The following is a 17,270-nucleotide window of genomic DNA, read 5'->3' as shown; positions in this document are numbered from 1 at the left end:
CCTGGAAATGCTTACTCTGGCTGGGTTCAATTCTGCACTCACTGGTTTCCCTCTCCTCCCGTGAAGGTGCTGACTCTGGCTGGGTTCATTTCCACATTCACTGGTCCCCCCCACCCCCGGAGATGCTGACCTTGGCTGGGTTCAATTCTGCACTAACTGAATCCCCTCCCTCTCCTCCCGTGAAGGTATTGACTCTGGCTGGGTTCAGTTCTACAATCACTGGTTCCCCTAACTCTCCACCCCTGAAGATGCTGACTCTGGCTGGGTTCAGTTCTACACTCACTGGTTCCCCTCACTGTCCACCCCTGAAATTACACTAAGCAACTAGAAGAGAAGTGGCAGTGAAGTAACTGGAAGAGAAGTGGCAGTGAATTTCAGTTCTATACTCACTGGTTTCCTTCTCTTTCCTCCCCGAACGGTGGCTCGGTTCAGTTCCACATTCACTGGGACGCTGAAGCCCTGCCTACTAATGGTCCCTATACAAACATGGCCGCATATGCGCTCTGCTACTCAGTGCATCACGATGGTGGTGCAGAAACCTTCCGCTGTGCTTTACAAAGCTGGCGGCCGTCAGCCTGGGCCTGTCACCAGGAATAAATCCCCGGAGCTGCTAACGCGGGACCTGGAAGTTCTTCGTCAGGGTTTGCGGCCTATACCAGGTCTTCATGAAGCATACCCGCCGTGTGAGCTACTCACCTGCGTCTCCGGCTCTTCCCGTTTCCATTCTTCGTCCGGCTCTGATCAAAGTGACACTGTGCATGCTCCAAAAACCACCTGGTCCTGTGCCTGTGCAGTGCGAATAGGGTACATTCTCCCCCGCGGGCTATGCTGGGTCACAGTCCCGCCATTGAAAACCCCAGTTAGTGAATGGGGATTGATTTTCTGTGATCTGATTGAGTGAAAATTAATAAATCATACACAAAAAACCCCAAATGAACGGGCACTCTGCCACGGGTCAGTTCTGGATGTGATTAATAACCCCTACAGCCACTAGCGTCTCAGCAGGTGGGGTGAATTTATTTCCATACAGTGGGTATTGAAACAGCTTCTCTCCAGTATCAGTGCGGTGATCGTGCATCAGCTGCTTTGAACTTTGAAAGTTTTTCTCACATTTAAAGCAAATGTTCTCAATGTGGATAATCTGGAGTGTAAACAGTTGGGACAACGGAGTGACTACCTTTCCACATGTGAAATATCTAAACGGTCTCTTCCCGGTGTGACTCTGTTGGTGTGTCAGTAAATGGGTGTAGTCGATTTCATCGTTTTCCACGTACAGAGCAGTGAATGGATTCTGCCCATTATGAACATGCCAGAGTGTCATTTGGTGAGATGAGCGAGTGAATCTCTTTCCACACTCAGCTGTAAAACGGCCTCTCCCTGATGTGTTATCACCTCAGACGGGCAACTGAATCCGGATCCAGTCCCCACATTTACACTATTGATTCTTCAGGTTGAATCTGTCAAATTTTGACGTAATGTTTGTTTTGAGCTTCTCTGCTGCAGATCCTCCCCTTCTAATACCCTGGAAATGGTGGTTACAAAAGTTGTTACTTTAAATACAGGATAGAAATTCAGAACAGACAATTCTGGATTCTATAAAACATTATTTCCCCTCCTGTCCCTGATGTCTTTTCTGTGGGAAATGTAGAGGTGTGAAAAAAGGCAGCAGATCGGACTCAGGCCAGAACGAAGATTCCTTGAATGAACAATTCATAAGGTTGTTTTGCGCTTTACCTGTATGAGGTTAAAAAACAACAAATGAAAAAGGAGGCATCTAGTGACACGGGCGTTGTTAATAGTGGTTTGTAATTCTAATCACTATCTCATAAGCCTAACATTGTAACCCGAACCCCAGCTTCTGACACCAGCCTCAAAACCCATCCTTAACCCCAGCCACTAAACACTAATCCTATCCCCAACCAAAGATTATTGACAGGGCTCAATTGAGCCAAAGACCTGATAAAGGAAATGTTTGAACCAATTATCATGTTTAAAGAAATAGTGCAATGTATGTTAGTAACAAGAGATTGAACCAACGAAACCATCAAAATTAGTAATGAGAATGACAAATATCATACATTTCAAAGGCAATTACATGCAATATGTGTGGAGAACTTTTACAAATCCGGATACAAAAAGTGTTAAATGATACAGATAATAACAGATTTCAAATCTGATACAAGAAGGTACTATAAAGGGGTAGTTCAAAGTAATTTCAGATGAGTGTAAAGTGAGACATAACAGTTCAGACTATGTCTCCTACAAGCCGTGTTCTCAAACAGAACAGGCTTGGGATTTGATATGGTTGAAGGCGAACGAGAGGAGAACTGAAATAATCTAGAGTAAGAAAAGGCCCAAAATGTAACAGTTGGTAACAGAACATCAATTAGTCTCCTCTTATCATGGAGAAATCAAATATTAAACGCACTATGTATTTGGAACACATTCAACATTTATACAGAATATTAATCACCAGTCCAGTTATTGGGGTTATTAAGATCAGTAGAAACAAACCATAACTGCCAGAATGAACATGGTTCAGTGCTCAGTGCAATCACAGTAAATCCTGTTCAATTCACTAATGTGGTCTTTCAATGGCGGGGTTTTTAACCCAGCAAAATCCTGAGGGACGGGATAAATCTTCACTTAGAAAGACACGGATTAATCAAGGACAGTCAGCATGGATTTGTTAAGGGGAAGTCGTGTCTGACTAGCTTGATTGAATTTTTTGAGGAGGTCACCAGGAGTGCCGATGAAGGTAAAGCGTATGATATAGTGTATATGGATTTTAGCAAAGCTTTTAAAAAGGTCCCACATGGCAGACTGGTCACAACAGTAAAAGCCCATGGAATCCAGGGCAAAGTGGCAAATTGGATCCAAAATTGGCTCAGAGGCAGGGAGCAAAGGGTAATGGTTGATGGATGTTTTTGCGACTGGAAGGATGTTTCTAGTGGGGTTCTGCAGGGCTCAGTACTAGGATCCTTGCTTTTTGTGATCTTCATCAATGATCTAGACTTGAATATAGGGGGTATGATTAAGAAGTTTGCAGATGACACTAAAATCGGCTGTGTGGTTGATAATGAAGAAGAAAGCTGTGGACAGCAAGAAGATATCAATCAACTGGGCAGGTGGGCAGAACAGTGGCAAATGGAATTTAATCCAGAGAAGTGTGAGGTAACGCATTTGGGGAGGGCTAACAAGGAAAGGGAATATACATCAAATGGTAGGATACTGAGAAGTGTCGAGGAACAAAGGGACCTTGGAATTGTACAAAACATTGGTATTAGAGATTCATAAATAAATATTAAATTTTTAGTCATTGACCAAATTAATCTTACCCATGATTATCTGTGGGCATTGGAATGTTAGGCGCTTCTTGAATGTATGCAGAACTCAGTTTTAACTAGGTTCAAATAACAAACTAACACAAGCTGAGAGCCAAGGTCACATTATTATAATAACAAAGTATTAATTGGAGTCAGCTTCATCAAAGCTAACAGTTTGAATACAGGAGCATAAATAAGACAGGTTCTGAGGAGATGAACGAATTTATAAACAAGATAACATGGACAAGCAGGCATTGATGGGGAAATTACTGGAGACAGGAGTGGCCACATGCTAGCTCTGGTTTTGAATGCCAATGTATTTTGACCACGAGAACCAATTAAACAAGGTGATTTTGTTGAAGACCATATATAGACACTGGCCCAATTAACTTTTGATAAGAAATTGGTTAAAACATCGATACGCAAAGAATGCCTGAGCACAGTTTCATGTTCCCCTCCAAGTCACACACCATCCTGATTTGGAAGCATATCGCCATTCCTTCATTGTTGCTGGGTCAAAATCCTGGAACTCCCTCCCTAACAGCACTGTGGGAGTACAATCACCACACAGACTGCTACGGTTCAAGAAGGTGGCTCACCACCATCTTCTCAAGGGCAATTAGTGATCGGCAATAAATGCTGACCTTGCCAGCGACGCCCACATCCCGTGAACAAATAAAAAAACAGGAGAAAGCCATGCATCCCCTGAGCCTGACACATAGGAAGAGGAGCACGCCAATCAGCTCCTCGAAGCAGTGTTATGGGAACAGGAGTCAGCCATTCAGCCACTCCCATGTGCCACACAGGAAGAAACCAAGACCATTCAGCCCATCGAGCTTGTAACATGAGATCAGCAGTAGCTCATTCAGCCTATTGACCCTGTTTGATAGGGACAGGATGATGCCTTTAGCCCCTCGAACCAGGTACAAGAAACACAAGAAATAGGAGCAAGAGTAGGCTACTTGGCCCCTCGAGCCTGCTCCACCATTTAATAAGATCATGGCTGATCTGATCATGGACTCAGCTCCACTTCCCTGCCCGCTCCCCATATCCCTTTCTTCCCTTATCGCTATAATATCTGTCAATCTCCACCTTAAATTTATTCAATGGCCCAGCCTCCACAGCTCTCTGGGGCAGAGAATTCCACAGATTTACAACCCTCTGAGAGAAAAAATTTCTCCTCATCTCAGATTTAAATGGGCAGCCCCTTATTCTAAGACTATGTCCCCTAGTTTTAGTTTCCCTTATGTGGGAAGATCCTCTCTGCACCCACCTTGTCGAGCCCCCTCATTATCTTATGTTTCAATAAGATCACTTCTCATTCTTCTGAACTCCAATGTGTATAGTCTCAACCTACTCAACCTATCCTGATAAGTCAAACCTTCATCTCCGGAATCAACCTAGTGAACCTTCTCTGAACAGCTTCCAATGCAAGTATATCCTTCCTTAAATACGGAGGCCAAAACTGTACGCAATACTCCAGGTGTGGCCTCACCAATACCCTGTACAGTTGTAGCAGGACTTCTCTGCTTTTATTCCCTTGCAATAAAGGCCAACATTCCATTTGCCTCCCTGATTACTTGCTGTACCATCAAACTAACGTTTTGTGTTTCATGCACAAGGACCCCCAGGTCTCTCTGTACTGCAGCACTTTGCAATTTTCTCCATTTAAATTATAATTTGCTTTTCTATTATTTCTGCCAAAGTGGATAACCTCACATGTTCTCATGTTATACTCCATCTGCCAAATTTTTGCCCAATCACTTAGCCTGTCTATATCCCTTTACAAATTTTTTGTGTCCTCCTCACAATTTGCTTTCCCACCCATCTTTTTATCATCAGCAAACTTGGCTACATTATACTCGGTCCCTTCATAGAAACATAGAAACATAGAAACATAGAAAATAGGTGCAGGAGTAGGCCATTCGGCCCTTCTAGCCTGCACCGCCATTCAATGAGTTCATGGCTGAACATTCAACTTCAGTACCCCATTCCTGCTTTCTCGCCATACCCCTTGATCCCCCTAGCAGTAAGGACCTCATCTAACTCCTTTTTGAATATATTTAGTGAATTGGCCTCAACAACTTTCTGTGGTAGAGAATTCCACAGGTTCACCACTCTCTGGGTGAAGAAGTTCCTCCGCATCTCGGTCCTAAATGGCTTACCCCTTATCCTTAGACTGTGACCCCTGGTTCTGGACTTCCCCAACATTGGGAACATTCTTCCTGCATCTAACCTGTCTAACCCCGTCAGAATTTTATATGTTTCTATGAGGTCCCCTCTCATTCTTCTGAACTCCAGTGAATACAAGCCCAGTTGATCCAGTCTTTCTTGATAGGTCAGTCCCGCCATCCCGGGAATCAGTCTGGTGAACCTTCGCTGCACTCCCTCAATAGCAAGAATGTCCTTCCTCAGGTTAGGAGACCAAAACTGTACACAATACTCCAGGTGTGGCCTCACCAATGCCCTGTACAACTGTAGCAACACCTCCCTGCCCCTGTACTCAAATCCCCTTGCTATGAAGGCCAACATCAAAGTTATTAATATAGATTGTAAATAGTTGAGGACTCAGCACCGATCCCTGCGGCACCCCACTTGTCACTGCTTGCCAACCAGAAAATGACCCATTTATCCCGATTCTGTTTTCTGATAGTTAACCAATCGTCTATCAATGCGAATATATTACCCCCAACCCTGTGAGCTTTTTTCTTGTGCAGTAAACTTTTATGTGGCACCTTATCGAATGCCTTCTGGAAATCCAAATACATCACATCCACTGGTTTCCCCTTATCCACCCTGCTCGTTACATCCTCAAAGAACTCCAGCAAATTTATCAAACATGATTTCCCTTTCATAAAACCATGCTGACTCTGCTTGATTGAATTATACTTTTCCAAATGTCCCGCTACTGCTTCCTTAATAATGGACTCCAGCATTTTCCCAACGACGGATGTTAGGCTAACTGGTCTATAGTTTCCTGCTTTTTTTCTGCCTCCTTTTTTAAATAGAGGCGTTACATTTGCAGTTTTCCAATCTGCTGGGACTGCGGCAGAATCCATGGAATTTTGGTAGATTACAACCAATACATCCACTATCTCTGCAGCCACTTCTCTAAAGACCCTAGCATGTAAGGCATCAGGTCCAAGGGACTTGTCCGCCTTTAGTCACTGATTATATCTCTGTCTTTCTCCCTTTCTCATTGACTCACTCTCTCTCTCATTGTCTCCGTCTCTCATTGACTGCCTGTCTCTCTCTCATTGTCTGTCTCTCTCTCTCTGTCTCTTTGTCTCGCTCTCTCTGTCTCACTCTCTCTCTCACTCTCTCTCTCTCTTTCTCTGTCTTGCTCTCTCTGTCTCGCTCTCTCTCTCTGTCTGTCTCCCTCTCTCTCTCTCTGTCTGTCTCGCTCTCTCTCTCTGTCTGTCTGTCTCTCTCTCTCTCTCTCTGTCTCGCTCTCTCTGTCTCGTTTCCTCTCTGTCTCGCTCTCTCTATGTCTCGCTCTCTCCCATCCTTGCTCCAACACTCATCCTTTATCCTGTCTGCGATGCAGCTGAAGAAGATGTTTCAGGGACAATGTCCTAACAAGGAATTTGATTTGAAACCGGAGGATGTTGACTGCTCGGATGTGGGCTCTCCGCCAGAATGAAAGTGACCGAGCGTGTCAGCCAGTGCCCGTGATCCCGTCTCTATGTGTGTGACAGTCTCGCACAATTCTAGCTCTGCCTGACCGTCGCCTTGTTTAACCCAAGAAAACGCTCAGCAAAGGGTTAATCTCCAACTAGACGTGTGCTATTCTTGTATCGCGATTGATTCCTCTTCACACTGCAAGGGCGTGGGAGCTTTGAGCATTTGCTGTGGGAAATACCATCACATTTTTAAGTAGTGACCACTGGATTGCTGAACTGAGAATGACCATCTAGCTCTGGCCTGTTTCAACATGAGGTGACCTCCTGCTCAATGAGGAAATGTCAGGAAAGACCTACTATTGTGCAGAGGCTTCTGAGCTTCAGGGAGCTATTAGCGCTGATAATGGGTGCAAGGGCAACAGATAGTCCTGGCAAAAGGAGAACCTCTGGGTAGATATCATCATTTTAATTAGGGTTTCTCTAGAGTGGGAAGAACTAGTTGGATAAGACGATGATGTAAAGGAGTTATACCGAGCTCATGAGCCCAGTGTAAATAAGTAAGGGCACCAGCTTTATTAACCAAAGTTGGTAAGGGGCGGGTCCAGTGAGATTCTCCTGATACGGAGTTTTATTCCGGAGGAAGTGGAAAGCCAAAGGTGGAGACCTGCAGAGGTGAGCACAACATGGTCAGGACAGTTGTAGCTTCCAGTGATGGACATTTGGACAAGGAAACCTGCAGCTTAGAAAGTGGCAGATGAGAATGAGGATTTGGATTACAAGGGTTTGTAGGGTCTGAATACTGAGCCCAGAACTGTAATGCCTTTGAGCTCCTGACCATTGGGTGTGTTTGTAAGCCCCATTTTTTGAGTGTATTTTGAAGTGCTACTGCATGATCTGTACGCTTAATAAATCATCGAATGCTTAACCTGAACGTTTCAAGAAGCTTATTGATCTTGGAGGAATGGCTAGATCACCTGATCAGGAAAAATCGATGTTTTTCCAGTAAGGAATGCTCGCTGTCAAATGATTGGATCCCTGGGAGTATGTCAGTATTAAAAGGTGGTCCCCGAAAGTGTGTCAATATTTACAGGGGATCCCCGAGAGTGCGTCAGACTGATAAATTCCCAGGGCCTGATAGTCTGCATCCCAGAGTATTTAAAGAAGTGGCCCTAGAAATAGTGGATGCATTGATGGTCATTTTCAACATTCTATAGACTCTGGAACAGTTCCAATGGATTGGAGGGTAGCTAATGTAACCCCACTTTTTAAAAAAGGAGGGAGAGAAAACAGGGAACTTTAGACCGGTTAGCATGACATCGGTGGCGGGGAAAATTGTTGGAATCAATCATTAAAGATGTAATAGCAGCGCATTTGGAAAGTAATGACAGGATCGGTCCAAGTCAGCATGGATTTATGAAAGGGAATATATCTAATGAACTGGCCTCAACAACATTCCGTGGTAGAGAATTCCACAGGTTCACAATTCTCTGAGTGAAGAAGTTTCTCCTCATCTTGGTCCGAAATGGCTTACCCCTTATCCTTAGACTGTGACCTCTGGTTCTGGACTTCCCCAACATTGGGAATATTCTTCCTGCAACTAACATGTCCAATCCCATCAGAATGTTATAAGTTTCTATGAGATCCCCTCTCATTCTTCTAAATTCCAGTGAATATAAGCCTAGTCAATCCAGACTTTCTTCTATGTCAGTCCTGCCATCCCGGGAATCAGTCTGGTGAACCTTCGCTGCACTCCCTCAATAGCAAGAATGTCCTTCCTCAGATTAGGAGACCAAAACTGCACACAATACTCAAGGTGTGGTCTCACCAAGGCCCTGTACAACTGCAGTAAGACCTCCTAGCTCCTATACTCAAATCCCCTCGCTATGAAGGCCAGTATGCCATTTGCCTTCTTTACTGCCTGCTGCACCTGCATGCCTACCTTCAATGATTGATGTACCATGACACCCAAATCTCATTGCACCTCCCCTTTTACTAATCTGTCACCATTACGATAATAATCTGCCTGTTTTTGCAACCAAAGTGGATAACCTCACAATCTACATTATACTGCATCTGCCATGCATTTTCCCATTCACCTAACCTGTCCAAGTCCCCCTGCAGCCTCATAGCATCCTCCTCGAAGCCCGCAGTGCCACCCAGCTTAGTGACATCTGCAAACCTGGAGATATTACATTCAATTCCTTTGTCTAAATCTTTAATGTATATTGTAAATAGCTGGGGTCCCAGCACTGAACCCTGCGGCACCCCACTAGTCACTGTCTGCCATTCTGAAAAGGACCCATTTATTCCTACTCTTTGCTTCCTGTCTGCCAACCAGTTCTCTATCCACATCAATACATTATCCCCAATACCATGTGCCTTAATTTTGCATACTAATCTGTTGTGTGGGAACTTGTCAAAAGCCTTTTGAAAGTCCAAATACACCACATCCACTGGTTCTCCCTTGTCCACTTTACTAGTTACATCCTCAAAAAATTCTAGAAGGTTTGTCAAGCATGATTTCCTTTTCATAAATCCATGCTGACTTGGACCGATACAGGGGATCCCCAAGGAATGTATCAGTGTCTACAAGGGGTGTCCCAGGGAGTTTGTCTGTATTTACAGGGGATCCCCGGGAGTGTGTCGGTTTTTAGTGAGAGTTCCCGGCAGTGTGTCAGTGTTTACAGCGAGAACCCAGGAGTGGGTCAGTAATAATAGGGGATCCAAGTGAGTGTGCCCATATTTACAAGGACCGCCAATCGTGTGTCTGTATTTACAGGGGTTCCCTGGGAGTGTGTCAGTGTTTACAAGGGGTCCCCGGGGAGTGTGTCACTGTTTACAGGAGGTCCCCACAAGTATGTCTGTATAAACAGGGGGTCCATGGGAGTGTCTGTGTTTACACGGGGTCCCAAGGGGTATGTCGGTATTTTCAGTGGGTCCCTGGGAATGTGCCAGTTTTTGCAGGGTGTCCCCGGGGAGTGTGTAAGTATCACAGGGAGTCCCCGGGCGTGTGTCAGTATTTCCAGGGAGTTCCTGTGGAGTGTGTTGGTCTTTACAGGGAGTCCCTGGGGAGTGTGTCGGTATTTACTTACTTGGTGACTGAGGTGAACTCACCCCAGATGTTGGGGGAACTCTCTACTGGCTGTGAGCCTGGGCTGGGCACAAGGAAACGGGAGTGACATCGAGCCTGATATCTGTAAAAGATCAGATAGAGACTGGTGTCACAGAGGAGTCAGCAATAAATGTCTTCCTTCAACTAACTCCCGGTGTTCTCCAATAATGCTCCAAGATCTCCTTATTGAGGCAATGACCCCCACACTGAGATGTAAGGTTTTGCTGATGAGCTATTCGGCTGTGAGGGGCTTCACAATCAACCCTAAACACTGCCTCTCCCGTGTGCAGGCTCTATGCAAATGGTCCATTCACGCTTACCCCCTCAAGGGTCATAGAATCATAGAAATTTACAACATAGAAGGAATTCATTTTGCCACATCGTGTCCACGCAGGCCGACAAAGAGCTATTCAGCTAAATGTCATTTTTCAACTCTTGGTCCGTAGCCCTGTAGGTTACGGGACTTCAAGTGCACATCCAAGCATTTTTTAAATGTGGTGAGGGTTTCTGCCTCTACCACCCTTTCAGGCAGTGAGTTCCAGACCCCCTCCACCTGCTGGGTGAAGAAATTTCCCTGCAAATCCCCTCTAACCCTCATACCAATTACTGTAAATCTATGCCGAATGGTTGTTGACCCCTCTGCTAAGGGAAATAGCTCCATCCTATTCACTCTATCGAGGCCCCTCTTAATTTTATACACCGCAGGAAAGTCTCCCCTCAGCTTCCTTTGTTACAAAGAAAGCAAACCCAGCCTGTCCAATCATTCCTCATAGCTAAAATTCACCAGTCCAGGCAACGTCCGCTTAAATCGCCTCTGTACCCTCTCCAGTGCAATCACATCTTTCCTGTAATGTGGTGACCAGAACTGATCGCAGTATTCTAGCTGTGGCTTAACTAGTGTTTTACACAGTTCAAGCATAACCTCCCTGCTCTTGAATTATTCGACCGTTGGATAGCGAGTAGGAGCTGCGATCCTGGCTGATTTTCAAACCCCTGCCCCCCAGCGCAGGGACATCAAGCTCCAATCATGTCCCTATTCCTGCATACTAGCCAAGATCAGGTTAATTCAGCACTGGGTCGGGGATGGAGGCTGGGCCTTCCCTGCGAGCGCTGTGTGGACAGGTTCCAGGCGTACCCTCTCCTTCCCCTCCGCCAGTACGTGCGTTGCTGTCTTGCTGGGCTGAGGGGGCGGGGTCAGGGTGACCCGAGCGGGCAAACCTTTGTTTGGTCAGGGGTGGTGACCTTTCTGCCAGGCGGAGGCAGGAGTGGGACGGGACCTCCGATCCATCCTGTAGCCCGCGGCCTCGATCTGTCCCGCTTTTTATTGTTCTGATTGCAAGCATAGAAAGATCCCGCAATCAGAGCGCGCCCTCAGCTCCATTTACCCGCCCTCTCACAACATGGCACAGCACAGAAACAGGCCATTCGGCCCAACCGGTCTCTGCTAATTGCGGCCTTCGCCCCTTAACTCAGCACAGACCAGAAGTGAAACTGTGAGGCCTCCCCAGGTCAGTCAACACCATGCTATACTGGGCTCGAAATGGGGGCGGGGTTGGGACTGAAGGGGATGGTATTAACAAGGAGTTGTATCCCTGTCACCCCTCCCCCTCTATCCCCCTCCCCCTGTGGCCTCGCCCCTGTAGCTCCTCCCCGTAACCCCTCCTCCTGTAGCCCCTCCCCCTATAGCCCGGCCCTGAAACCCCTCCCCCTGTAACCCCTCCCCTCTATCCCCCTCCCCCTGTAACCACTCCTCCTGTAACCCCTCCCTTCTATCCCACTCCCCCTGTAACCCCTCCTCCTGTAGCCCCTCCCCCTGTGGCCCCGCCCACCAGCGGAACCCACAGATGCGCCTCTCTCCCGCTACGACGTTGTCCCCCGGCCCAGCCTCGCTGTCGCCCCTGGCAAACCCCACCTCCGGCGTCTGTGCGTCACGTCCGCTCGGCGGCTGGCGAACCTGACGCGTCGCCCCTGGCAACTGTGGAGAGACCTTTAAAAACCGCGATTAATTCATGAAAAGTTTGCAGCAGTCAATTTATCTTCATGATACCATTCTCCGTTTTAGTATTTTATTATAAATCAACAAATGCCAGGTTGCTTTTCTATTTTAAACATCGCCGCCTTTCTGTGACGTTGGAAGGTCGTCTCACTGGGGGAGCCCAGTGCGCAGGCGTGGGCTGTATGTGGAGCATGCGCAGTGTGACTTTGATCAGAGGGGACGCGGGTTGTGAGCGGGCGGAGGTCTGACATGTAGTTTGAAGTCGAATTTGAATCAGCGGGCGCAGGGGAGCAACGTGCTCGACAGGTGGGCTTTATAAACACCTGCTGCAGGTCGCCAACCCGGACTAAGAAACAACAAGTCTCGAATTTGCAGCTCTGGGGCGTTTTCGCGGTAACGGGCCCAAACTGACGGTCGCCATCTTTGTAAAGGACAGCTGCAGGTTTCTGCGCCGCCATCGTGATTCACCGAGCAGTAGAGCGCATGCGTGGCCATCTTTGTGAAAGAACAATGTGTAGGGGGTTTCAGGATCCCAGCCAGAGTCAGCACCTTCAGGGAAGGGGAACCAGTGAGTGTTGAACTGAACCCAGCCAGAGTCAGCACCTTCAGGGGAGGGGAGGGGAACCAGTGTGTGTAGAACAACCCAACCAGAGTCAGCACCTTCAGGGGAGGGGAACCAGTGTGTGTAGAACTGAACCCAGCCAGAGTCAGTACCTCCAGGGGAGGAGAGGAAGGGGAACCAGTGTGTGTAGAACTGAACCCAACCAGAGTCAGCACCTTCAGGGGAGGAGAGGGAGGGGGTCCAGTGAGTGTACAACTGAACACAGCCAGAATTGGTGGTGAAAACTGGTAGTGGAGGAGAAACACTCCAGAATATAAGAAATAGGAGCAGATGTAGACCATTTGGCCCCTCGAGCCTGCTCCGCCGTTCAATAAGATCATGGCTGATCTGATGATGGACTCAACTCCACTTCCTTGCCTGCTCTCCATAACCCTTTACTCCCTTATCGCTCAAAAATGTGTCTATCTCCACCTTAAATATATTCAATGACCCAGCCTCCACAGCTCTCTGGGGCACAGAATTCCACAGATTTACAACCCTCAGAGAATAAACGCCACCTCATCTCAGTTTTAAATAGGCGGCCCCTTATTCTGAGACTGTGTCCCCTAGTTTTAGTTTCCCCTGTGAGTGGAAACATCCTCTCTGCATCCGCCTTGTCAAGCCCCCTCATTATCTTCTACGTTTCGATAAGATCACCCCTCATTTTTCTAAACTCCAATGTGTATAGGCTCAACCTATGTTCATAATTCAACCGCCTCATTTCCGGAATTAATGTAGTGAACCTTCTATGAACAGCCTCCAATGCAAGGATATCCTTCCTTAAATATGGAGGCCAAAACTGTAAGCAGTACTCCAGGTGTGGCCTCACCAATACTCTGTACACTTGGTGCAGGACTTCTTTGCTTTTATACTCTATCCCCCTTGCAATAAACATCAACATTCCATTTGCCTTCCTGGTTACTTGCTGTACCTTCATACTATCTTTTTATGTTTCATGCACAAGGAACTCCAGGTTTCTCTGTACTGCAGCACTTTGCAATTTTTCTCCATTTAAATTATAATTTGCTTTTCTATTATTTCTGCCAAGGTGGATAACCTCACATTTTCCCACATTATACTCCATCTGCCAAATTTTTGCCCACTCACTTAGCCTGTCTATATCCCTTTGCAGATTTTTGTGACCGCTTCACAATTTGCTGATCCACCCATCTTTGTATCATCAGCAACTTGGCTATATTACACTCGGTCCCTTCATCCAAGTCATTAATATAGATTGTAAATAGTTGGGGCCTAGCACTGATCCCTGCGGCACCCCACTAGTTACTGTTTGCCAATCGGAAAATGACCCATTTATCCGGACTCCGCTTTCTGTCAGTTAGCCAATCCTCTATCCATGCTAATATATTGCCCCCAACCCCATAAGCTTTTATCTTGTGCAGTAACCTTTTACGTGGCCCCTTATCGAAGGCCTTCTAGAAATCCAAATACACCACATCCACTGGTTCCCCCTTATCCACCCTGCTCATTATATCCTCAAAGAACTCCAGCAAATTTGTCAAACATGATTTCCCTTTCATAAAACCATGCTGACTCTGCTTGATTGAATCTTGCTTTTCCAAATGTCCCGCTACTGCTTCCTTCATAATGGACTCCAGCATTTTCCCAATGACAGATCTTAGGCTAACTGGTCTATAGTTTCTTGCTTTTGTCTGCCTCCTTTTTTAAATAGGGGTGTTACATTTGTGGTTTTCCAATCTGCTGGGACCGCGGCAGAATCCAGGGAATTTTGGTAGATTACAACCAATGCATCCACTATCTCTGGAGCCACTTCTCTTAAGACCCCAGGATGTAAGGCGTCAGGTCCAAGGGACTTGTCCACCTTTCGTCCCATTATTTTATCTAATACTGTTGGTGATGGTGATTGTATTAAGTTCCTCCCTACCTATAGTCCTTTGATTATCCACTATTGGGATGTATTTAGTGTCTTCTGGCGTGAAGACTGATACAAAATATTTGTTCAACGTCGCTGCCATTTCCCTGTTCTCCAATTTAATACCATCCCTTATTTGCTTAGTTAGCCACGGATGGTTATCCCTTCTCTTGCAGTCTTTCCTTCTCATTGGGATATATTTTAGTTGTGAGTTATGAAATATCTCCTTAAATGTCTGCCATTGCTCATCAATCGTCCCATTCTTTAGTCTATTTTCCTAGTCCACTTTAGCCAACTCTGCTCTCATACCTTTGTAGTCCCCTTTATTTAAGCTTCGGACCCTGGTTTGAGAACCAACTTTCTCACCCTCCAACTGAATTTGAAATTCAACATATTATGGTCACTCATTCCTCGAGAATCTTTTACTACGAGATCATTTATTAATCCTGCCTCATTACACAGTACTAGTTCTAAGATAGCTCACTCCCTGGTTGGTTCCGCAATGTACTGTTCAAGGAAACTATCCCGGATTCACTCTTCCTCAAGGCTTCCCTGACCAATTTGCTTCGTCCAATCAATATGAAGGTTAAAATCACCCATAATTATTGCCATTCCTTTATTACAAGCTTCCATTATTTCTTGATTTATACTCCGTCCAACAGTGCAGCTACTGTTAGGGGGCCTATGGACTAAGCACACCAGCAACTTTTCCCCCTTATTATTCCTTATCTCCACCCAAACTGTTTCAACATCTTGATCCTCTGAGCCAATATCGTTTCTCAGTAACGCACTGATCCCATCCTTTATTAACAGTGCTAGCCCACCTCCTTTTCCTTCCGAAATGTGTGATGGGTTTGGATTTCAGCACAGCAGGAGGATCAATGTGTGGGACAGGGATTTACAGCTTTGGAAGAACAAGAGAGGAAAGAAAGTTCCATGGAAACTAGATTTGTCTATTTTGAATTTCTGTCTTGTACTGACAGTGATGAGTTTTGTTATCTCCTTTTACAGGAGGGGAGATTTTCAGACCATACATCGTGTCAAGATCTGACGGAGTCAATCGTTTCATCAGGACCTGAATATCATCGGGCTTTGAAAGTGGAAGGAGAAATGCTTGTCTGTTCTGTCTGTGGGAATAGATTTCAAATATCTGTGTGACTGGAAAAGTATCGAGACTAACACACTCGAGTGAATGTTCCAGTGCACTGCCTGTGGAAAGAGCTTTAGCCAGTTACACAGCCTGAAAAAACATTGCACCATTCAAACCACGGAGAAACTGTAAATGTGTTGTGTGTGTGGGCGAGGCTTCAACTGATTGTCCAACCATGGAGAGTCACAAGGATACTCGCACCATGGAGAAACCGTGGAAATGTGGTGATTGTGGGAAGGTATTCAGATCACCGTCTGAGCTGGAAATTCATCGACGCAATTACACTGGGGAGAGGCCGTTCACCTGCCTTGTGTGTGGGAAAGGATTCACTCGGTCATCCCAACTTGTAACTCACCAGCGAGTTCACACTGGGGAGAGGCCATTCACCTGCTCTGAGTGTGGGAAGGGTTTCACTGATTCATCCAACCTTGTAACTCACCAGCGAGTTCACACTAGGGAGAGGCCATTCACCTGCTCTGAATGTGGGAAGGGATTCATTACATCATCGCACCTTGTAACTCATCAGCGAGTTCACACTGGGGAGAGGCCGTTCACCTGCTCTGAGTGTGGGAAGGGATTCACTCAGTCATGCGACCTGCTGAAACACCAGCGAGTTCACACTGGGGAGAGACCATTCACCTGCTCTGAGTGTGGAAAGGGATTCATTTGTTCATCCCAGCTTGTAGCTCACCAGCGAGTTCACACTGGGGAGAGGCCATTCACCTGCTCTGAGTGTGGGAAGGGATTCACTCAGTCATCCAACCTGATGAGACACCAGCAATTTCACACTGGGGAGAGGCCGTTCACCTGCTCTGAGTGTGGGAAGCGATTCACTCAGTCATCCACCCTGCTGACACATCAGCGAGTTCACACTGGGGAGAGGCCGTTCACCTGCTCTGAGTGTGGGAAGCGATTCGCTCGGTCATACAACCTGCTGACACACCAGCGAGTTCACAAGTGACTGCAGGGGTTGGAATCTGCTGTTATTGCTGCTGTTAATCACATCTCGACTGAACCATGTCCATTCTGACATTTGGGGTTTGTTTCTGCTGATAACCCTATAACTGGGCTGGACTTTAATATTCTGGATATATTGCTGATGGTGTTCTCGGGTTTGCAGTGTCCATTTTAAGAAACGCTGTGTGTTATCTTTCCCCTTAATTCAGCGACTCTCAACAGAAATTTAGTGTGCAATAAAATTATGAACTTTTACTTTAATCCTCAATTGATCTTTGGTTCAAAATCTACAATAGTGTGTGAAAGTTTCCACTGAATAAAATCTCCAATTACAAAGAGCTTGTTAACAATTCTTACTGACTTGCACATTACACACAGTGGCCCCTCCATTATCCACCAGAAAGAAGGGCAGTGGGAATTGGTGGGGAATCAGTGTCCCCAAATGTTGCCCTTCCCGTCTGGTGTAGCAATCCCCTCGGCACAGGAATGTAGACAAGTCCAGACCAAACCAGTGTGCAGTACTCCAGGTGTGGTCTTACCAACGCCCTGTACAGTTTTGTAGCAGGACTTCCCTACTTTTACACTCCATCCCCCTTGCAATAAAGGCCAGCATT

At 46.2% G+C, this 17,270-nt stretch overlaps 1 protein-coding gene across 1 annotated transcript in view; it reads left to right on the top strand.

The window, feature by feature from the left end:
* LOC139274118 (zinc finger protein 420-like) overlaps positions 1–16,992 on the top strand; it is a 60,810-nt gene extending 43,818 nt beyond the window's left edge. The window contains exons 8-9 of the mRNA XM_070891160.1: positions 515–804; positions 15,796–16,992. Of these exons, the coding sequence (XP_070747261.1) occupies positions 515–804; positions 15,796–16,660 (1,155 nt within the window). The 3' untranslated portion in view covers positions 16,661–16,992. The remainder of the gene's footprint in view (positions 1–514; positions 805–15,795) is intronic.
* The last annotated feature ends 278 nt before the right edge of the window (positions 16,993–17,270 follow it).

The sequence above is a fragment of the Pristiophorus japonicus genome, chromosome 9, assembly GCF_044704955.1.
Source record: "Pristiophorus japonicus isolate sPriJap1 chromosome 9, sPriJap1.hap1, whole genome shotgun sequence".
NCBI lineage: Eukaryota > Metazoa > Chordata > Chondrichthyes > Pristiophoridae > Pristiophorus > Pristiophorus japonicus.
Note: the sequence above shows the minus strand (reverse complement) of the source record. Positions and strands in the feature narration are given on the sequence as shown.